Source organism: Parus major, chromosome 5 (genome assembly GCF_001522545.3).
Source record: "Parus major isolate Abel chromosome 5, Parus_major1.1, whole genome shotgun sequence".
Classification (NCBI taxonomy): Eukaryota; Metazoa; Chordata; class Aves; order Passeriformes; family Paridae; genus Parus; species Parus major.
Window position 1 is genome coordinate 56,069,546 of NC_031774.1, and position 23,770 is coordinate 56,093,315.

Consider the following 23,770-nt stretch of genomic DNA (forward strand, 5'->3'; position numbering starts at 1 on the left):
CACAGCGCTCCAGGCATGCAAGCATCTTTCCATATTTATTGCATGTCCCAAAAGATGGCTGGAATGCAACCTTTAGCAGCCTTTATTAGGAGGTAATTTGCCATCAGCTGAGCAGCAGTTGCCTTTGAGCACCACTGGTTGCCAATGTCATTGACTATAGGAACAGAGATATTTGCAGAGCTGTTGCACGTGAACTCTACAGGGTTTAGCAGGAGAGCTGCACCTGCCAGGGTTTGGTTTGCATTTTTTTCCTTTTTCTGAAAAGACACTTTCATCTATCACTTAGATTCATGTTCAGAGATGTAGGGCAGTGACCTGTTCATCCAGTATGTGACCCTGACTTCAACAGATTGTTCTGATTTTGGAACAGAATGCCAACACTGTTAGGAAAGCAATGGATCCTCCCCAATGGATTTAAGGATTCAAAGCACAAGTAAGTAAAAAATGACACATCATGGAGCAAATTCACCATTACAGCTCAAGCCAAGACCTGTTTAGCTATAGGAGTCATCCCTTAAATTATCAGGAGCAGAGGAACCTGGCTCTGGAGTGATGCTGAATTTGTAAAGCTCGGAGTGTGTTTTCTGATTTTTGTATTTTAAGCATTCAGTGAGTGGGGTGATTTCTCAGAGATGATGTTTCAAGGAACACTACATGGAATTCTTTTTCTTCCTAAGGCAGATGGGGCTGCATGATGCAAGATGTAGTGAGGATGAGGCTGTTGTGCTCATGTGAATGTGCCCTAAGTCTTCCCTTGCAGGAAGTTTGGGTACAATGCAAAGAATGAAAATGCAGAAGGATAAAACCAAGTAACAGGGTCTCTTTGTACAATTCCTCTGGTGTGGTATATAAAATTAAATACAGTATCAGTTTTTACACTAATTAATACTCTTCTTCATCAACTGTGTTTTCAGTGCTATTCAGATTCATTAGTACATTTTAGTACAATTAATGCCTTCAAACTAAAAAAAAAAATAAATAATTAGATGATGTAAGGAAGTGTGCTGGTTACTGTATCTTCTTCATATTCAGCTGCTAAACAAAAGGATGAAATCCTATTTGCTCTATTAATTCCTTGTTTATAAGTTGCAATTTAAAAGCCATTTATCCTGCACTGATATAAATAATTGGGTTTTCCAGGTGTATATGGCATAAAATAAGTCTCTTTTTTTAATACCTTATATGATTGCATTAGAACACGTTTTCAAGTTTAAAACATGAAAATAAATCACGTTTTAACCAATTTGTATGAAAATAAATCATGAATATATTTCATTAAATAGCTTATTTCACCTTCAGTATGTATAAACCTATTGCAAGTAACAGGATCATACTCTACTGGCACATGCCTACTGCTTTCAGACTTCCCAACAAACACTGCAAAAGCTTTTTAATCTGTGCAGTAGAAGTGGCATTGATTTAACAGGACAGCAGGAGTCACAAGTTCTTGTCAAGTCATTTGCGTGTACCGACAGCAACTGAAATCACCTGGAGACATGACCATGGATTCAAACGAGTTTGTGTTTTGTTCCTAAGGGCATTAATTCCTGGTGTGATTAATCAAAGAGGCGTCATAAATGTCCTCTGTCCCTCTGTCTCTCTTTGGCTTCCTCCAGGAAAACCTACACCATCCCCATATCTGACTTGTTAAATTCTGTTTGACCTCTTTTGTTCATGCATGTGATCTGCCTCACTCAGGTGGGATAACCATGTGAATAGGATTCAGCTTGTATATAAATATTAGTTATCTGTATTATGTTTAATATTAAATTTTTTGGGGACTCTGACCATGTCTGCTTGATGCCCAAGTGTCTGGCAGCAGGCAGTAAAGTCTCAAACCTGTGCAAGGAGTTTGTTACTCTGCACAGTGGTTTAGTTTGCTTTAAAGTCAACTCCACCTTTTACAATAGGGAAAAGGGACAGACAGAAAGATCACAGATGTCACAAATTAGAAACAAACCCTCTCTTTTATTGAATTTTATACTGTTACACAATCAAAAAGAAATACAGTCACAAGTACGTCAAAATGTTTCAAGAGAAATATCAATTGCAATACGTTGTACTTGGTTCCAAAAAAGAATTCCATTAAAATATACCACTTCTTCATGAGAGAATACTGCTATTATTCACAAAATCTACTGTACTGTATAAATCCAGCAGCAAACTCTTTAATTTTTTTGGTAACTTGCTCAAGGTAAACAGGGAAGCAGAAGAAAAATGACAATTCATTTCTAGAATTTGGATCAAAAATCACAGTCCTCCAGAATGGAGTTTTCAGGGAGTGAAGTAATAATGGTATTTTTAATGAAAGCTGGATACCCAACTCATGTGGAATTCCTATGAAAATGGACTTCTTCCAAGTCCTTGTGGCCTGTGAGGTGTCTATTTTCATGCTGGACAGTTACAGTTTGAGTAACGTGCCTAAGTGCAGTGATATTTAAGTGAGCTGCTGCTCTGGTCAGGAGCAGGGCAGCAGTGGGAAGGGGACAGATGGCTGACCTGGGGCCTGTCCAGCCCAGCTGACAGTGGCAGGATGCTCCCAGATCCCACTGCACTGTCGGGAAAGCTTCACTCAGCAGTGGATCAGGGGAGAACACTTGCCAACAGATACTGCCTTTAGCTGCCAGTGATTTGCTGTTTAATTAAACAGCTCTTTAGGTAATGAAAAATTACTATTAAATATGCAATAATATAGCCTGTTATCATCAGAATTATCTGACCTGACAGTTGTATTTCATTGGAAGCAGAGCTGATCATTTCATCCAAACTAAGCTTTGAAGTCTTTAATATCCTCATTGGTGTTACATGCAAATGGTTCTTTTGGGCCCTAACCTTCGATTCTTTAATTCAGTAATTACTTTGGGAGAGTTTAATGTGTGTACACAGATTAAATTTTGTTTCCAAGGTAAGTAGTTTCCTTTTCACCCAAAGGTTTTCAAAGATCACCAAATTCCAAGCCAGTCTCATTAGGTGGGAGGAAGGTATGTTAGCAAGAGGTACTTTGGACTCCAGGCTACCTTCTTTACTCAGTATCTTACGCCCAAGATAAGTTACTGCACACCCTTTTTAAGTGGGGAGTTACAGCTGTAGTTAATTTTAACTGTTTTTTCGAGTAAAAGAAGGAATTATGTCCTCATAAATACTAGCTTAAAAATTCTTTTACTCTTTAAAAAATCATCACTGTTGATTAAAACATCAGTTCATATCTGTATGTAAAAAACAATAATTGTACTGTGCCCTGAAGAAGGCCTGGCTTGACTATTGCTGTAGTCAGGAAAACCTGGAAGATAACATTGTTATTCTTCTCAGTTTACCATTTTCACATAATCAGCATGTTCTATATACAGAGGAAAATACTGTATTTACCCACAGTTTCTTCTTTACAACAAAAAATAAATCACACAATGATTTGGGAGGGAATGGACCTTAAAACCCATCTAGTTCCAACCCCCTGCCACTGGCAGGGACACCTTTCACTATCCCAGGTTGCTCCATCCAACCTGGCCTTGAACACTTCCAGGGCTGGGTTATCCACAGCTGCTCTGGGAAACCTGTGTCCATGTCTCACCACCCTCACAGTCATTAATTTCCTCATAATTCTAATATGGTGCCTCTACATTTTAAAGAGGCAGCAAGTTAGCAAAGAAAGTATGCAACAATCACTAAGAAAAGACTTAGAAAGCTATTTATTCTAGAAGCTTGTACTCCAGATTAGCTCTAGAATCGGACTGTGTGTTCTTGGAGTCTAAAGTGACCAAAAAAAATTTAATGGGGGTAAAAGGAAAGTTAGTAAAACAGAAATAAAAACAAAGCAACTGAGAGGTGTACTTCTAGATTTTGCAAACTGGCATCAGTGTTTAGCAAAGCTGTTACAAGGCCGGAGCAATTACTGTTCCTTTTCTGTGCCTTGTTCAGTGTCTCTATGAGGCTTGGGGGGTTTTGTTATTTTTCCTCTACAATAAACCAATACAGCTACTGCAGTTCATCACAGTAATCAAAATATTATTATGCATAGTAAATGTTGTTACTATGTATAGTAAAAAATGTTAGAATTGAGATTTTTAGATGAAGCATGGCTCAGTTAAATCCACAGCTCCTGTCACTAAGATCACAGATGATCAAGGACAGGTGGATGGGGCTCTAAGCAACCTGATCTCATGGAATGGGTCCCTGCCCATGCCAGGGGTGTGGGAACAAGATTACCTTTAAAGTCCCTTCCAACCCAAGCCATTCTCTGACTCCAGCTGGGCTCATGACCATAAATCATATGGGTCACTTCAGTTTTCCTTCTGTTTTTAACACTGATTTTAGTCTGAAAACTTTCTGCCCTCTTAGTGCACTGAAGAGGACCTGACAGATCCAAATGGGTCAGGCTCCACCAGAACACAGCTAAGAGAGCAGCAGAACACCCCTGAGCTGTCTCTTGGGAATGCAAAGGGATAACTCCCCCCAGGCCAGCTCAAAGCTTGGTGGGGCAGCACAAAAGTAGAACCCAGCAGAATTTTTCACCTGCCTGCAGGAGTCTCACAAAGGACATCAATCCATGCAGAGCTAAAGCAGGAGGGATGCCCTAAACAGCAGGGGCTTAACCAAACTTCACTATTTAAACCTCCTAACTGCTGACAGAGAAAGAAATGCCATAGAAAGAATGCCAACCCAGACACAGCAGGCAGGGAGGAGCTCTGCTGCTTTTAGCCATTAAAAATGCATTAAAAATGCTCACTAGTGACAATGTTCTCTGCATGAAGCTTCAGCTGCAGCTGACTGCCCCTACATACCTTCTCCTCTCTGTGCAACTTCTACTCAAAACTTTAACAAGCATGCAACTCTCTTCTGCTGCCAGTGCCTTTCATTCTTTGCTAATAGCATCCTTTTAGTTTCATAGAGTTGTGGCTCTTTGGAAAGTGCTCCTTTCAGTGAAACAGTAATTTTAGAGAACAGGTCACACATACTATGACATTGATTTCAAAACAGCACAGTGAAGCCAAAAAGTTTACAACATAAAACCAAAGTAACTCCTGTGACACTCCACGATTGATTACTTATATTGAAATAAGTTTTTTAAAAAATAGTTTGGAGAATGCACAGAACATCTTGACAATATTTACACAACACAGGGTTACCATTAGCATTATGTTTTATGACAGCAAAATGAAGAAAGTCACTGGGTCAACAGCACAAAAACGTGGAACAGGTTTCATTAAGTACCAGCTTAGTTTTTTTAATCATGGAGTTTTTTGATAGAAATCCATCTCAGATCAATCACTCCTGTGAATTTTACCTTTTCCTGCTTTCCTGTGTTACCTTGATAAAGCTTCCAGAGACAAGCCTTTAAACTGTTCATAAAGATGAATTCTTTCTGCTCTAGAGTAAAACAAAAATGCCGCGTCCTTGCTGCCAGGTTTGCTCACTGGTGTGATTACAGGTTGAGAAGTGTAACGTCTTTGGTGAGTGGTAGTACAACACTGTCTGGGAAACTTCAGTACTGAACAGGCTCAAATAATTAACTCAGAGATGTTACAATCAAAATAAGGAAGCAGTGATTTCCAATCAACTCTAAGTTAAAAAGGGAACACGGATGAACAATAACCACTAACAAAAATATAAATTATCTCATTTCTCTCAGATAACACACTCCCCAAGGGGGCCTGGTCCACATATAGTTTATTGATGTAAGAAAACAATACAGTTAGTGTTAGATCCAACCACAAAGAGCAAAAAGAATGAGTGAATGAAAGTTTTGTACAGTACATATAGGAAAATAAGATGTTTGTGACAACTATATATTTCTAAATAAAAAGGCTTCTAAATATATTCAAGTTATTGAAATCTACATGAAAACATATGGATGTTAATAGCAACAAGGTGCATAAAACCAAAACATCAAAATATTGAGCAACTCAATGATGTACTAGATAAAAGTTTGCTAACAATGCAGGATGTTTTACAATCTGCTTGAAATATCACCTATACCACACAGGGTAAGCTGAACATTTAGATTTAAGATCATACACAATATTAGCATTAACTTCAACAACTACAGGCAGGGATTTTTTTTATAAGCTGGCAAAGTGACTACTTTAAGAACATCAAACTTTCTCTAAATTGAGAACGTATCCAAAGAAAATGCTGCTAGCCCTTTCCAGATAAAGCCTTTCCTTTGACTAACCACACCCACTGAAGTCAAAAGCATGAGACAGCATTTAAGAACAATTTATATTACAACGTGACTAAAATAATGACATAATCCAGGTTTAAACATGTTTTCATAGGCAAACAAAAGATTCTTCTTAAAAACTAGTTTTTATAAATGCAGAATATATTGCATGAGGAACTGCTGGTATTTTTTAAGAAAATATATTGTGCGATTGTGGCTACAATGCACCGCTGCAAAGCATTGTTGTTTCTTATAAAAACTATTAACATAAAAAACTTACTTGAACATAAAGAGTAAGAGAGCACAAGTCTTCCAACTACCTATGAAAAGCAGGATGGAAGTATTGCCAGTTTTTCCTGTGTTGACATTTTACTAATGATAACTTTTGGTGACCAACTCCCCAGCCAAAAAATAATTTATTTTTTTTTTTAAATCAGGTGCATATTTCAAAGCTGCTATTGCAAGTGTGTTTTAAATGTAATGGACTTAAAAGTGTATGTACCAAAGAATTATAAAAATGCACTAGAGTTTGAGTTATTGTTACATAAAGAACATATTAAAAAGACTGTCAAAATAAGTAGAAAGGGGATCAAAACTGAACTAACTGAATTAGTGCAGTACTGTAGCCAGGCTTCTAAAATCAGATATAGAAAATATAAATAGACTGCTTTAGGTGATGATTCACCAGTGTCCAAAAAAGGAGCAAGTTTTGTGAAAGCTCAGTTAACTTGATCCAGAGCTCTGAGCAGTTCTTCCCCCTGTAGCAGGTTTCTGTTGCCTTGTATGGGAGCGTTTACTTCACAGTCGTAACTCGTGAGTTGGGGGAGTCCACTCTCATCCATCGACTGCCCTAGAAGTTTACTTGCTATGTCTACAGAGGGAGGGGAAGCAGAAAAAATGCATTTTATTTACCATGCTTAACCTCTCCTAGAGCTGTTCACAAGGAGCTAAGTATGGATAGTTTTGGAGACTCTGCTCTCTTTCACACAGCCCCCTCCACCCCCTCTGCCTAGGAAAGGAAGATACCAACCAGTTGATAGTAGAATGATTGTCTTTTGCTCCACTCCACTGTGACCATTTGTTTTGCATCCCTTTACACGTTTCCAAGCAAGTGATGCATTTCCTCCACGGTCACCTGTCTGCTGGAATAAAGACCCCTAGAAAGAAATGAAATTAATCTTCTTTAGTGAATATCTTTATAACCCTCCACATCCCTCTTCCAAATGAACAGTTCCCATCAATAAGTACTAATGTGGCACTGTTACAATTTAAAGTGGATTTAGTTTGGAATTTGGGGAGAAATATATTTCCAAGTACACTAACTTGAAAATTATTTAGCAGAAAACTGAATCAGGTTTCAATACCTGACTTCCCTTACAGAAAACAATTACAAAATCCTGGTTATCATCAGTTACCACGCTCAAGATTAGCGTGTACATGTACACAAACACACCCATTACCGCTGCTCTGGGGTGAGTAAGCATCAGGTTTTCACTGGAGTCTCTAATAGCTTTCTGCACTGGGATTAATAGTGTAGGCAGGAGAGTCAGGAACATCGGTAGGTCGATTCTATCTACACATTTAGAATGTAAATTCTGCTTGCACTCCAGTTATTGCCACCAAGCCACCTGACCCAAGCTTTGTGGAAAAAGCAGTCCTACACCAGTCTAGTGCAGATATGGCTCCTTAGCATATTGTTTTGACAGCAGAACAGAAGATATGGAGATTAGGAAGCTGTAAGGCCTTCATATAATTGGGATAAGGAAGAAGAAGCTGCTACTGAAACAGATGGGATGGAAGGAAAAAGAACCATCTTAGTATCAAGTCTGCTGGCAAAAGTACTTGAATCTGCAAAGTTTGGTCTTGTTAGTGATACTGACTGCTGTAAAAAGAGGAGAAGGTATTTCAGAACACTGCCATTATCCTCAAAACAGTGAAGAGCATATGTTTTCAGGTTATAAAACACCTGTGTAAGTCAAAAGAGCAGCTGTATGAAAGAAGTTACAGTTAACTCAGAGCTGCAGTTCATAGGGAGATTAGTCACCTATATTGCTCCTGCTGCTGCTACTGATTTTTTACCACGGATGCATTCCAGCCCTTCATGTTAAGAAAGATATGGCTTGGAACTGTTCCAGTGTTACGATTTATACCATTATTTTATAACCTCACTATAACACAGTATTTTATTACCTTATCTTATCCTTGTATAATTCTCCTGTTTTCTAGGAAGCTAAAGTAGTATTGTACTTTGGTCTTCACTTATTTTTACTCTTTGCAAAATACATCCCACTTCCCTAGAGCTAAAAAGTTGTGGCAAGTGTTTGTGCAACCTTCAAACAGCATGTATTCCAAGCCTGGATTTAAGATCATTTTTCTTCTGTTTGTGTGAAAGGCCTGTATATCCTCCCAGAAATCCATTGTGGAGAGAGAAGCCAAACAACAAAAGTACTTCTATAAATAACTCCACTAAAACCCAGCTTCATAGAAATTCAGCTTCTGACTCTGAGAAACCATCAAAATATTTATAACACTTTTGTCAGATACAGACAAAAGAAAAAAGTTCAGCAAAGCATGAAGTCTGAACCTGTAAGCATTAAACTAGCACTAAGCACAGAAGCCTGAACATTGTTCCAGCAGTTAACACTGAACTGCTCGTGTTCTGTGCATTTCATGTCATCCCATGCTGTTCTGAATATTTTATCAGCAACACTATTGAGCTGTAGCACCTCTGCATGAGAAAAGGGCAGTGGAAGGCAATAACATTTCTTGCAGAGCTGGGAATTCTTACAGGGCTTCTGGAAGCAGCAGAGCAACATGCATGGAAGTGCAAAGCATTTAGCAAATTAAAATGACCACATAGAAATGGCATAGAAAAATTGATCTGTGTTATGCCAGACCACAACACTAGTACAGGAGTAAGGAGAGTTCAGAGGAAAAATAATCCTGCACTGTAAGATATGATGGATGACTACAACTAGGAGGTGGCCCAGTAGAGAAACAAAGAAGTTCAAAGGCTACATTGCAGTAGAGGAATTAAGATTAAGACTTCTCAAAACCTGACAAGTGGGAATTTGCAGTGAGATGAGAGAAAGAACAGCGTGCAATGGCAAAGCTCAAGATTTCAAAATACTGAGAACTGACAGTGAGAGACAAAGATTATGGAGACAATGTACCCTTGCATTAAATAGCAATCTGGACAACCCCCAATCAAGTGACACAAATCTAGGAGTATTTACAAAGTTTCTTTTGAACAGCTAGGACAAATGAGGATGAGCTACTCCCAAGTGCCCACACTAATACTAGAGAGAGCATGCATGAAAGGGAGTGGCAGTAATAGACATTTGCTAGGTTATTATAGGAGCTCTCTTCCCTCACAATCAGATTAACAAGACCATCTGAACTAAGCAAAGGAATCTCAGACCCAATGGAAAAATACAAACATAGGAAGAAGCATAAGAACACTAATCTCCAGTGCTGAGAAATATGAAAACTGAGTTTGAATTCAAAAGTTAAATAAACACAGCAATTACACATTTAAATGTTATGTCTTACATTTGAGCATATTCTACTAAAGAAACACATATGTTCACAGAAGGGTATCTTCTACCTAGTCAAGAAATGCACTTGGGTGTAGAGGGCACCTTTGAAAAGTTGACAGTGAAAGAGAAATAAAAGTGGAGTATCTGCATATATATATATATATTTATATATATATTTATATATGTATATATATATTTCACTATCAATTATCTCTCATCCCAAGATTCCACTGCTTACCAACAGCTCAACTCAGGGGTCTGCACTGATGCCTCATCATTTCAAAAATTGCAAGGTTAAAAGTGAATATTTTAAAATGGTAAAACTCACAATTCCAACTGCCTGAAAAAGTGAACCATCATGTTCCATTTTTCGTTTTCTCTGAGCATTATGCAAAGCTAGCATCTTTGGATTTAGTTCTTCATCCAGTGCAGTAGATCTAAGAAAAATTGATTCAGGCTGTTAAGATGTTTCTACTTTCCTCAAGCCATTCTTCTTTTGTGGACACTTATATATACATCACAGAACTGAATTTATGAACTCCACTACTTTTCGTTCATAAATTGACTTATTTCAACGACCATTTTCTATGAGCATAGCAAATGTTAGCCTTTAATCTTGCTGTGAAGCTCAGAATGAGTTTTAACAAAAAATTTTAAATCTGCAGAAAAAAAAAGCATAAAAGTTCAGCAGTTCACTTTCAACAGAAAGATGGGAAGGAAGGGTGAGGGAAAGTCTATTCTGAATATTTCTATGTCCAGATAAATCTTTTACATATCACAAATCTCATGTTTGACTTAATATAGTTTTCTGTTGTGATAAATACCTACACTACAGGCACCACAGTCCATCACAAAACACATTCAGTTTGAAAAGCAGTATCTACTGCTTATAGTTATCTGTAACACAGACTGTAGTTGCCTCTTACATCTAACACAGTGGACAAGGAAAGCACCAAAAATATTGTGTGGGTGTAACTACCTAAATTGCCTACTGTATTTTTGTAAAGGCTGCACATCAGGTACAAGAGCAGAACAGAATTTTTACAGTAGCTGACTTTTACATGAGGTGCTTAGGTAAAAAAATTACCACAACATTAACCTTAGGGGAGTTTGCTATTAAAAAAAGTCTCATTTAACATGTCCAAATTTAAATGTCTCAATTTCTACTCTGAAGAACGCTGAGGATGAACACACAAGAGCTGCAGAATTTATATCTAATTCCTTGAACAGACACCAGGGCTTAAGCTGCACTTTCAAAATACCTTTTATTCAGAGTGACCGTTAGCAAGCTGGGTGCTCCTGGGGAAGGTTTTTCCACCTGATCCGCTGTTCCTTTCCCTGCCCTGATGGGAGAGGCAGTTCGACTCCTGCTCCCGCCGTAGGGCGAGGCGGGGGCACTGCTGGACTCGGTGGCCCCGCGCACGGGTGAGGAAGGGACAATTATCGTCTTCACATCGTCCGCGCGCTCCGCCGGCTTCATCTCCTCAGCGCTGCCCGCCGCTGCCTGACTCTGCTGGAATATGGTGATGCTGCCTGCACTCGGAGAGCTGGAAGAGCTGCTTTCCAGCGGGGACAGCTGATCAAAGGAGCGCAGCTGGAAGTCGTCATCCATCGGGATGTAAGGAGCCAGCATCTCTAAATCTAAATCGGTTTCCTGGAAGAGACAAGAGGTTGAACTTAGCAGTTTGGAAGAAACTTCGTCAAGTCTTCTCCTTTTACCAAATCCTTACCTTTTTTTTAATCTTACACTTCAATTAAAATATTACATAAAAAGGGAAGGAGGTTCCTGAAAACATTCTAAAAAGGAAAAGAAGTACACTCAGAATAAGATGATAAAGAATTTTAAGTTACTGTGTATTACCTGAGTAGAAAATGGATTTTTTGCTTCTGTATCTATGGCAAAGAGTTTCTCCACTAATTCCAGTTTGAATTCGCTGGCCATATCATTATCCACATCAAAGCAGTAGTCATTGGGACTACTGGGCTGTGAAAACATTTTGAACACAGTTTTAGGTTTCTGTCATTGCATCATTTGGCATAGTTACCTACAGATTCTCTGCAAAATGTTCTAATGTAGAAACTGATCCCGAGCTGTAGCTTCACAAAATTTAAATGGGAAAGGAAAACACTTATATTTATCTTCAGACATTTAAATGTACCCCACCAGGGAAGCAGTTGCTTAGTTGAAACCTGGGAGTAGCCTCTACAGTAATTTACTGCAACTACTTTGCTGTTTAGGGAAGTTGTGTCTGAACCAACTGAATGAAAAAGACCAATCCCAAGCTCTGCTTATTTCTATCAGATAGTATTGCATACGTTGGCAAGGCTCACTTCAATGAAAAGATATAACAATTTATCAGTTTCCTCAGATCATGGTGTGAGCTTAAGTCATAAGGTAGAAATAATTTCCAATTCCTGTCCTGGCTGCATCCTTAACTAGATCTGCCCCACAAGCCCCAACAGCACATCTATTTTAATGACAGCATATCCAAATTACGAAACTCACCTCAGGTGAACTTTGGCTGGTACTTGCATCAGAAGGGCTGGTTGGTTGCTCTTGCACCTGAGGTATGGTAAAAGAAAGTTCGAGTGGCTCTGTGTTTGGCTCCAGCTTTGATACAACTTCTCTATTGAGTGCAGGATCAGCATTGCTACGAAGTGGCTTTGTAGTTTCAGAGGCAGGTAGTGGGGACATTGCCATATTTATATTCTGCAATTTCTCACTGGATGAGGGGAGCATTACATCGTTATACAAAGGAACTTCATCACATTGTTGTTCATCAGACTCTATAAAAATTAAAAGAAACCATCAACCTAAGTAACAGTACTGTGCGTGTCTATGGACCTCATTAAATTTAAAGAGCAGCTGAAATACCACTGGGCAAGTGGTACTGGGAGGTTATTTTATGAAATCTACTATAAAACAGTAACTTTGCTAATTAACATGCTCTCCAATTTAAACACACACCCACCATTACTGCTGAAATCTAGAGAGATAATTGTGTCTCCAGCAGCAGGGGCCAGCACAGTTAAAGCATCTGGTTCCTGTTTAAGTTTTTCAAATAAGCTGTTGGTATCATCCAGGTCATCTTTACTGAATATTTTGGTCATTTTCATGTCAGGAGACTCCACTGGTTTCAGCATACACTCAGTTTGTCCAAGGGAAAAAATTAAGTCCTTCTGAACAATTCCACTGTCAGACAGAGAGAAAGATGACTGTTAAAGAACAGCTAAAAGGAATAAATTTTGGCTTAATAGTTTTGTAGGTTGAAACCCACCCACTCTCCCTGCCCAAAAACCCCAAACCAAACCAAACAAAAAACACCCCACCACACATATCCCACAAAATTACCAGGATAAGAGCTTTAAGATTTTTTTTTTTGTTACTCATTTGTTCCTCAAAAGTAACAGACAAAGCAAGCAGTAATTGTGGTGCAATCATAAAAAAGTAACAAACAAACATGCTTTTCTGAAAGCACTGAAAGAGGAAAAGATTAAAAAAAAGGGAAAAAGATATTTCCTAAACTACTTTTCTTTGTTTTAAATGAATGTGCAATATCCTGATAGATTTATACTGGGACATTCACTGAAGCTTTGAAAAACTAATTTAGGACTATTAGACATTTGCAGAATAGTCAACCAGTCTTTCCTCAGCCGAAGCTTTCAATTAAAAGAGGAGTTCTAAGGAAGAAAAAGACAGATGGGATTGAGAATGACACCACTACTGCTGCTCTGACTCCATGACAAAGTTACTAGTGGAATTAACTGCTCCAGACCTGGGACAACAATTAGAGAGTTGTCTAGAATGCACACAAATGCTCCCAATCATACAGAAGAGGCTGGTTCATTTGCCTGCAGAGATATCTACTGACATCAATAGACCAAAAAAGCATTTTGTTTTCAAATATGATTTCTAATCCTAGGACTGGCTAAGAAAAATTTCACTGGCAGGGAACAGTAACATCATAACACACTCAGCAGGGGAGTGCCATCAGAATCTGACTTGGTCTTCAGTAAAAATGATGACAAAGAACACTGAAGTCCACTCAACTTACCTCAACACATAGTTCACACACACTATGCACTGTGGCTGAGAATTCTTAGTGTTGTATATAACAGTTGCTTGAGTTTCAACCCAGACATAGCCACCTTGTTTGGCCAGCATTCTGTACTGTCCTGTTGTCACCTGCCCTTTTGTGAACACTAAAAGCAGAAAGGACACCAGCTTTAATTACAGGCAGAAAAACCCCAGAAATGTTTGAGGTCAGTATTCATTGCAGATTCATATCTGCAACTAAAAGAAAGCCCTCGTTCTTCTGCTGCTTTCCCCCAGGGCTGTCTCTCATCTCCTGTAGTCTGAGGGCTTTAAATTCAGTTTTCACTTACTGTCGTGGTGTGTTTTGGTCAGATGATCAGAATCCAGTGCGTGATAGTACTCATAGATTGAGCGACCCAGGAGCTCCTCTGGCTCGTACCCCATCAACTCTGTAATTCTTTAAAACAAGGGAAAAAATTGCTACGTGAAAGCAGACATGGGCCAGCACAAATACCAGAGCATTTGGACGCTTGCACACCTTTAAGAATCACTTCCACACATACCAGCAGCAAATTCAGTTTACTGGAACTTTTCATTTTGAAATTAATTGCAATTTTGATGCTTCCTTAAAAGAGAAATTTCAACAGGCTTAAGATTTTTCTTCTCACTGAGTATTTAAAAATCCTGTAGTGGAGATAGGATTAAACAAATCCCCAATTTTTAGGCATTTTTTCCTTTTGCTTAAAGGTATACCAGCTACTAACAGCTTATGCAAATATGAGAATTTAACAAAATAACTAAGATATACTTCAACAGTTTTAATCCTGCAACTAAGAGATATCAGGAATCAGATTTACTCTTCCCACTCAAGCACTGCCTGCTTTTAAGGCAAATGGGATTTCTTTAGTCTCTAGAGGGCAGTGCTAACCAGGGAAGTCCTTGTATTTTGCCCTGTTCTAGATGCAGAATGTGACCAAATAAGTACCTTTTTATGTGACCATCAGTCCTAGAAAGGTTGTTACTGCAGAGGTCAGAAATTACCTGCATCAACCTCTTTCTGCATCTAAATGCAACAACTAACTAGAAATTCACTTTTGTTATAAAGGAAATGGGTAGTAACAAATTACACCAAATTAAAAACAAAAAAAGAATGAAACAAACCAACCCCCAAACAACAAACCTTGAGCTATTTCTTTCATTTGCATTTACCAAATTTATCGAGCTAAGTTCCCAAAGGACAGGAAAATAAGTCTGATGTGTATGACTACACCCCTGATTTGCACCAGAACACAAAATCTCATTTTTCAACAGCAGATGTATTGCATTAAAAGTACAGCTGAACATCTGGGGTTCTTTTGACAGAAGAAAGCAGACCCTCATCTCCTGAGGAAGGGAGAGAGGGGAAGCAGTAGCAATAAAATACATCTGACAAGTATTACTCACACACTCTTTTCAGTCACCAAAAATTCCCCATCTTCAACAAACCTAAAATCCTGCTTTTTCAGTATCTGGAAGAATCTTCTCATTTCAATCACTGCCACTATACTAAAGACCAATTTAAAGAGGCAGTTAACTGAAGGTAAAAGGATTTATTCATAGAATCACAGAATGGCTCGGGTTGGAAGGCACCTTCAAGACTATCCTGTTCCAAACCCCTGCCATGGGCAGGAACACCTTTCACTAGAGCAGGTTGCTCAGAGCTCCATGCAGCCTGGCCTGGAATGCTTTCAGGGATGGGGCAGCCACAGCTTCTTGTAAAGAACTTCTTCCCAATATCTAATCTAAACATGCCTTCTATCAGTTTACAGCCATTGTCTTGTCACTATCTGCCTGTATAAAAAATCCCTTTCCCTTTCGTTACTCTAAAGTAATTACCCTGCATCCTCCTTATATCTAAAAATCTGGCTTTTAAGACATGGTCATCAGTTAGGAAAAGCCCAGGTATGCCATCAATGATTGCATTGTCAAGAGGAATTAAGTTATTGAGAAGGCAAACATTAGCCAATGTGTACCAGCCCTGCAAATCTTTCAAATGGATTATTTTTTACAGTATAAATCACATATATTACCTTTCATCACAATAAGAAAATTTCATATCAAGACTGTGACGACTGAGGAACGTTTTACTGTCCAGGGGAACCTCAATGTTTGATGGGTGAGGAATAGGTTCACAGATCAACACCAGGCAGGTCATGGGAGGCTTTTTGTATCCGCAGTGAGTCTGGTTCCCACACGTGTCGTACACACGGATGTGGCCAGTGCAGTGCAGCACCTACAGGGGAGTTGGATTTTGGAAAGAGATGAGGTTTGGTCTGTCAGACAGCATAATCCTACTTCCACCAGCACACCCAGAGCCAAGTCCTTCCTCCTCCTCACCCCAGACATCCTGGGATGGGTTCACAGCCCATCTCCTTCCTCAGCAGTGGCTGAAGCCACAGCAGACACTGATGCATTTCTGTGAACTCTTCTTTCTAGTCACAGTAATGACAACTCTGATGAGCAGCTGCCTCAGCAAAAGGTATCCACAATTTAAATCTGAAAGTTATGGTAATAGTAGCAACCCCCATTTCAGATATTCTGCAGAGGTGATAACAGAGATCAAATATATTCTTCAAGAGACAGGAACTTTGCATTTTGTGGGGTTTTCTTTTAAACATTCTGAAGCAGAAAAAGTTCACAGACAACAGCAAAGAAGTTGTTTGATCCAGAATAATCAAATTCAAATCATAAAAGAGAACTGTGAGCCATAATCCACTGGATACAGTAAAAGGTTACTTTGTCCAGAGGAGAAAATGCATTCACTGCAGAAAGTTATAGGGCTGGCCTCTTTTTGTTCCAACTGTTACAAAACGGAGAGCCAGCAGCTTCAAAAGAATGGCATTGAAGTCCTTCAGAGAGACCTCAACTATCACATTTTCAGTGACAAATCAAAAGAAATCGGGGATCAGCATAAGTGATGTCAAGTACTTTTTTCCCAGAGAAGGCTTTATGCAAACACATTTGGTAATTATAATTGTTTGTAAGTAAATGACCCCTAATTTAAAATGAAAAATTTATTGAAAGAGTTTTGAAAAAGTAATTTTAAAACATTGTTTCAGTTACCTCTGTGATGTATTTAGCATTAAAATTCAGCATAATGAGGCATAATCATTAAATTATAAAGTACTTAGTGAAATTCAAGCTCATTAAAGAAGCAAAAATGTTGAAACACAGTGTTATGACATCTGAAGAGGAAGCTGCCAAACTATGCAAATATTCCTTTGCATTACTTACCTTCCATGTAGCAGACTTTATATTCACTGTTCTTCCCCTGCTAGTCAGTGTACACTTCATTCTGAGAAAAAAGCTGCGCTCTGTGTTTTGCTCTTTGCCCTTTTTCACAGGACCTAGCAGAAGGAAACAGCAAACCAAATTTTAAAACACTTGGATCACCTTCCAAGGCATTTAAGGCATTAAAAAACCTCCACAAACAAATTATAGAAAGACTAAGGGAAGATCCAAAAAATAAACTAAAAAAGATTCATACATTTAATGGTATTTTTCAGAGCAAGTTTTACTATCAAAAAGACAAAAAAATCCCTGAAGTTTCATACAGTTATAAAATGGTTTGTGTTGGAAGTGACCTTAAAGACCATCTCATTCCAATCCCTCTGCCATGGGCAGGAAACACCTTCCACTATCCCAGGTTGCTCCAAGGCCCATCCAATGTGGCCTTGGACATCTCCAGGGATGTGGCAGCCACAGCTTCTCTGGGCACCCTGTGCCAGGGCCTCAGCACCCTCACTGGGAAGAATTTCTTCCCAAAAACCACCTAACCCCTGTCAGTGTGAAGCTATTCCCCTTGTCCTGTCACTCCAGGCTCTTGTCCAAAGTCCCTCTCCAGCTCTCTTAGAGCTGCTTTAGGTACAGGAAGGGACTCAAAGATCTCCCTAGATCCATTTCTTCTCCAGGGTGAACAATCCCAGCCCTCTCTCAGTCTGTCCTCACAGGAGAGGCTTTTGATGCAGCCCAGTTTCAATGTTTTAATATCAGGATTGTATTTGTAGCCAGCTCCACACTCCCAGATTTCAGGAAAAAGGAGCAGGAAGAAAAATTGTGACAGAGGACAAGAAAAACATCTTTAGAATAAGAAGCCCTTTTGAGGTGGTTTCCACTGAAATGCATCAGTAACTCACTATGAGGAGGTTCAAGTGAAGCACCTTTTGGACTTGTTGCTCTTCAGGACTGCAAGTTTTTCAATTCAAAATTAACAACTCAAGCTGTTTATATACATCCAAATATTTCCACGGTGATTTACACTCTTGGAGTAAACAGGGACCAAGTTTTTAAACACAATATTAACATTCTTGGGAGAAAAAAAAAATCAAGAAACCCTAATACAAATCAATGTTGGCAGCACTTATTGTTTAGCCTCACTTGCTACCAGCAGGTTTTAAGTTAAGTTTTGGCCTGTACAGGGGAGATCCTTGCAGAGTCAATTGCTGGTTATGCTGTTGTGGGCAAAGAAAATGTAACTGATGCTATCAGGGGAGCTGCAAACAGCTCACAATGTGTGCAGGGAGGAAATGCAGCACCCAGGAGAAGGAGCAGTGGAAGAGCCAGTCTGCTGAGGCTTGCTAAAGAGCAAGGACCAAATCATGGCACAGGGGAAGTTTAGAACACGTGAACTTACTTCTGATACAAGTTTATACAATAATTTGCTCTCATCCTCCACAGACAATAGTAGCTATGAAATTCTTCATGGTGGCTTGCACTGCAGCTACTGGCTTGACAAAATTAATTAGAAAACTGTTAAAGCCCCAGTGCTAACCTGTTTATTGCTTCTAGCAGAGGCAAAGACTAAAGGGCTCAAGCATATTTAATGCTACTTTAAAACAACCTTGATAATGGAGCAAGTGGGGAAGAAACTGAAGCAGAATTCACAGAAGCAGCAAAAATTTATTTAACTCAGTAAGTTTTAAGAGTTAAACCAATCTAGAAATTGATTGCAGAAGATCACACAACATTACTGTTACCATGTCCTGATGCTCTGCTTTGAGAAGCAGCTATAAAAGATGGAGCAACTTTCAAGTCTGATTCAGCACTGTACATTATTTTTTAAAATGGCCAGCTTTGAAAGTTTAAAAAGCAGCCTCATAAAATGAGAATGCAGTTCTGTTTCTGCCAATCGCATTTATATTCACTTGCACTTCTACAGTCCCAAAGGGGAATATTTAATACTCAATTCAAAACCAAAATAATTCCACTGATGTAAGAGCTGCAGTAGAAGGCAACCTGGGAATACTAATAAACATAAAAGTGTACTATTACTACTGTAATTTAGACTTCTGCCTGCCAATGTCATTTGCAAAAACAGCTTTTGTAATAATGCTTTCCAGACATCTGATTCCAGTCTGGCCAATTTAGACACGCTTGAGATGGTTTGCATGAAAATCAGTGATATGACATTTTTAAGAATAAGCTTTTGCAACAAACCCAGTTTTTTTACACTGTTTAGGGAAATTGTTCCCCCACCCCCAAGATGCATTACTAATACTCCAAAGGGGGAGGCAGGAGAGAAGTCTAATCTAGCCTTAGAAACATAATTCTAATGGCAGACAAGTTTACAAAATGCTTACAAAACCAAAGTTGGGCCCTTAATGCTATGGTATCTTATCAGGTCCTTTCCACTGAATTAAATAGGATGACAATGTAAGACTCACAGAAGATTTAGAGTGCTAAAAGAAAGCAGAGTTCAGGTTTATTAATTTATCACTATCTGAATTCAGAGTCCATATAACCCTCATGTGAGGAAAGAGAAAGTAAAGAGATCAGATTTTAGGCTTCTAACTACTGAGTAAAGCAGATTTGTTTGGAGGCATGCAGGCTGCCAAGTCTTTATCAAACCTTTAGAAAACATAAAAGCTGTAATTCATGGGCAACTGTTAAATTTCAAAGCATACAGCACATGTAAACATGGTGTTCTGCTCCCTCAGATGGAGAAAAGAGCCAGAAATCTGTGAAAAGATACCAATTTCATGCACCAATTAAAAGGTGCAGAGAAGCATCAACCCCAAAGCCCTTTTGGAGGCTGTTCCAAGCATTCCCAGGTTAGTGTTTTGGTGTCCTAAAATTTAAATACAGTATCCTTTTTTTTTTTTTTTGTCTTGGGTATACCACCACAGATTTCTGGAAGAAAACATTTGTTCTCAGCTGTCCTGTAAAGGCAAGGCCAGAGCAATACAAATGCACCAACTGAGCTTCTCCATGTCCTTCTACAGCAATTGCTTAAAATCATTCTCATTCAACCTACCTCTAATTTTAGTCCTGTCGGCACTTATTCTTTCAACCCTTAAGAACTCCATTTTAGTCATTAATTTTGTTAAAGAATCCTAATGAAGTCTCATTTCTCCTATAATTAGGATATAGCCAAAACATTTTGGTTATTCCTGTTCTTAGTGTCTCTCAACAAGGTTTAATTTGTGATTTAAGAAATAAAAACATACTAGCTTTTTAACTCAACACCATTTTCTGGCAGATACCCGACTGTACTAATGCCAACAAAAACAATCCATAAGTAAATAAAATTGATTTTTTTTTTCTTTCTTCTCACCATTTCTGTGTGTAAGCATTTCTCTCAGCTCCTCATGATCACACGGATGAGTGAAATCAAATACACTGTGCCCCGTCAACTCGAACTGCAAAAATTAAGAGGTATATGGGTGTTTAACTTCACATACACAAAAATGGAACAGCTTTTTGAAATGCACTTAGGAAATGCCAGTATTTCACCTGAGTGAGTCCCATACACTTGTTCACGTTTTCAGACATGTAAATCATGTCCCCATCTTCAGACAGAACCATGACAAAGCCATCAAGAGCTTTCAAGTAGAAACAGTTCAGTTCCTTCTCCATTTTGGCTTCTGTCTCCAGCTCACCTGCAAGCAGCCATACATTTTTGTTTAAGCAAACACCAGCCATTCTTCACTTCCCAGCAGGAATGACTTCTGGCATCAGTCTGCAAGGAGTCAATCTTGCAGGACCATTCAAAACCAGTCTAATTAATTTAGATAAATGATAATTCCTCAAGCTCTAGTAAAGTTATCAGAAATCACAGAAAACCAGAGTGAGTTTAACTCTGTTATGTATTGACCAATAAACCTTTCACCCTAAGGAAAAGGTCTGTGTGGCAAAAAACTTACCACCCATCTCAAAAAGGCATTATAAACATCTCTCAGGGGCTCTCAGCAAGAGTTTTCAGAGCCTGGCTACTGTAAAGTTACTCCTCCACACAGCAGAGGCAGACTTGCATGAGCACAAGTCACCAGTACAGCACCAATGGCAGGCTAACAGCTACTGGCTCACAACCTGACTCAGATATTCCTGCAGCTGCATGGGCAGGTGTAACTGCAGAGACAACATATCCCCAGCTGACTTCACCTCCAGAGCAGCACCTCACAGAAACAAGATTTACAAATCTATTCCTTGCAGTTTATCTTAAGGGGACACAACTTTAGTTAGCTCAGTCAACCTTCAACCTACAGTTACCTACAGGCACGAAAGCACAGCTGGATCAAACAAGTTTAGGGGGAAAAGAGGTTTAAATGAAGGAATCTAACTTAGGGAGACGGGTCAAATGAGACTGAAAAGGGCACTACAGCTGTGATGAGGCAGCCAGGATCACCAGAATAGAAAGGGGAAAAATGAAATCCATTGAGCAGTGGACTTTTCCTGTGTCATTGCCAATGGCTGATTTCTACTGTAAGGTCTCCCACCTTCCCAGGGAAAGGACACAGCTAATAAAACATTCATTTATTTTACTACTGACAGGTGTTACAAATGGATTCTTCCTCAGTATCTCTCCCAGATGGTGCCACATTGCTCCCTTACCAGCATCCAGCAGCTTCCTCATGCGCAGGTAGCTGATGGTCAGCCTCATGATGGACGCCTTGTCCAGGTGTGCGCTCACGGTGTGGGGCAGGGGCAGCTGGTGAGCCAGCTCATAGAACACTTCTGACTCCTTGCTCCTCCTGCACCGGGCTGCATCCCTTGACTTCTCTTTCCTGCGTTCAGAGCTAATCCTATAGAAACAAAGTTTCAGGTTAATACAGGGAACCGAGCTCTCTGGGATATGTGTCTTTGAAACTAAGTTGCCCAGAGGCCAAGTAAACCAGTTGTGGAAGTTGAATAATGTAAATCCTCAGTTTAAAAGAGTGAGTATAATTCTTTGTATCACCTTCTGCCCCAGTTTGGCTCTGCCAGAACTAAATTCAAACCCACAGAGTCTTCAAACAAGACCAGTTCTTCAAAGAGACACTTTTGTACTCAGAACCCTTCCTGCTTATCTCATACCTTGAGTGCTGCCTCTCCAGCCTCCAAATCCTGACCCTTCAAGCCCATTAAACATATTACAGAGGAGATAATTTCCAGTTCAATGCTCCAGCATCATGAATATCATGTACATCATCCAACTCCTTCATTTTTACCATCCTTGCAAAGCCCACCTAACAGGTCAGATAGGGAATGATACTTATTTAACGTGAGATATGCCACTTCACAAGCAATGCAGAAAGTCCCTTTCCCAAAACCATTCTATGACGATTCTAAGATTCCCTCTTTCTCCAGAAAAGGCCCTTCCAGAGTCTCCCCTATACTGGAAAGCAACACCTCATTCTCCTTCTACTGCCTCTGTAGGCCTGCCTTGTCCAGAACATGAGGTAAAGAACAGCTCACTGAAAGAAAGCACTGAAACAGTTAAGACTGATAATTCCTCCTTTTCCCAACACCCATACCAGGTCACTTCTGCCTCATGCATCAGGTCAGATGAGTTTTGAACTAAACATTTTCACATGGGAGCTCCAAATTTTTCACACGTGCAAACAAGAACTCAGTGCTGCTGTGGTCCCTGAGGAAATAAATGTGCTTTTATTTTTAAATGAACAATACAAAACCACACACTATTATTGTCCACTTTTGTTTTTATAAATTCACATCTTCTTAAGGCACCCTGTCTTCATTTTGCACTCACTTAAGATATAAAAGGCAGTTGCAGTTTGGGAATTACTTTTTTTTAAGATTTCACAAGACTAAAAAGCCATCTACTACCACTGCCAAATTCACATTGCTAAGTCTGTGGATCTGTGCAAAAGTCCTTTTTAGTTAACACACATCTTGTGAGAGGTACCATAAATTATAGAGCAAAGCAATCCATGAGCTAGTGATCCCTGGGACATAATGAACCAGATTCAAAGAATAAGAGAATGGTTTGGGCTGGAAGTAACTTTAAAGATCATCCAGGTTCAACCCCCCTGCCATGAGCAGGGACAGCTTTCACTCTCCCAGGTTGCTCAGAGCCCTGTCCAACATGGCTTGGAACACTGGAATGGGGCAGCCACAACTTTTCTGTGCAAGCTGTACTGGGGCCTCACCACCCTCAGAGTAAAGAGCTTCTTCCCAGCATCTAATCTGTATCTCCCCTCTTCAGTGCTAGCAAACACAGACCCATAAAACACATTTTCAGTCCTTTACAGCAGTGGCCAAAACCTTGTTCAGTTTGTGCAGAAACAAGGGTGTGACAATACTGTGTTGGATGTTGGAAGCACAAATACCTTGACACATGGAAGAAGTTTAATAATCCATGAAAAAGACAGAATAAGCTATCAGAATCTCTCTTAAAATTCCCTTCCTTTCTACCAACTTGATAAAACTGAATGCCATCCCCACCATCCTCTCCTCCTACTCCTGCCAGAAGAAAAAAAAAAATATTTCTGTGGAATGAAAAACATTAATAGATGGACAAAATAATACCTTTGGAAAACTAACTTACGGAAATTATAGTTGTAAAAAACTCTGGACATACAATAGTCCCATTGATTCCTGTGAATAGAAGCTCATGTCCCTCAGAAGGGCAGCCTAAAATATGTGACAATATTTCCCCACATTGCAGATTTCTTCACATTGAATTTCCCTGTGACAACAGATGTTCCTGTTGTAGTGATGGATATCATGGTCTGAGAAGCTTGAGGCTCCTGACATACAGGTATATCTGGAAATAGCCAT

The 23,770-nt window shown here is 39.3% G+C and overlaps 1 protein-coding gene across 1 annotated transcript; it reads right to left on the bottom strand.

Annotated features, from left to right (window-relative positions):
* Nucleotides 1-1,948: 1,948 nt before the first annotated feature.
* Nucleotides 1,949-21,808, bottom strand: HIF1A (hypoxia inducible factor 1 subunit alpha). Its single transcript, XM_033514983.1, has 14 exons — nt 21,602-21,808; nt 20,504-20,649; nt 20,325-20,409; nt 17,006-17,118; nt 15,802-16,004; nt 14,083-14,189; nt 13,752-13,899; nt 12,669-12,889; nt 12,203-12,483; nt 11,558-11,680; nt 10,959-11,350; nt 10,025-10,133; nt 7,188-7,314; nt 1,949-7,028 (listed from the first exon to the last, which is right to left on the bottom strand). The coding sequence occupies exons 1-14, from the start codon at nt 21,648-21,650 to the stop codon at nt 6,877-6,879; spliced, it is 2,256 nt and encodes a 751-aa protein (XP_033370874.1). The 5' UTR covers nt 21,651-21,808; the 3' UTR covers nt 1,949-6,876.
* Nucleotides 21,809-23,770: the final 1,962 nt, after the last annotated feature.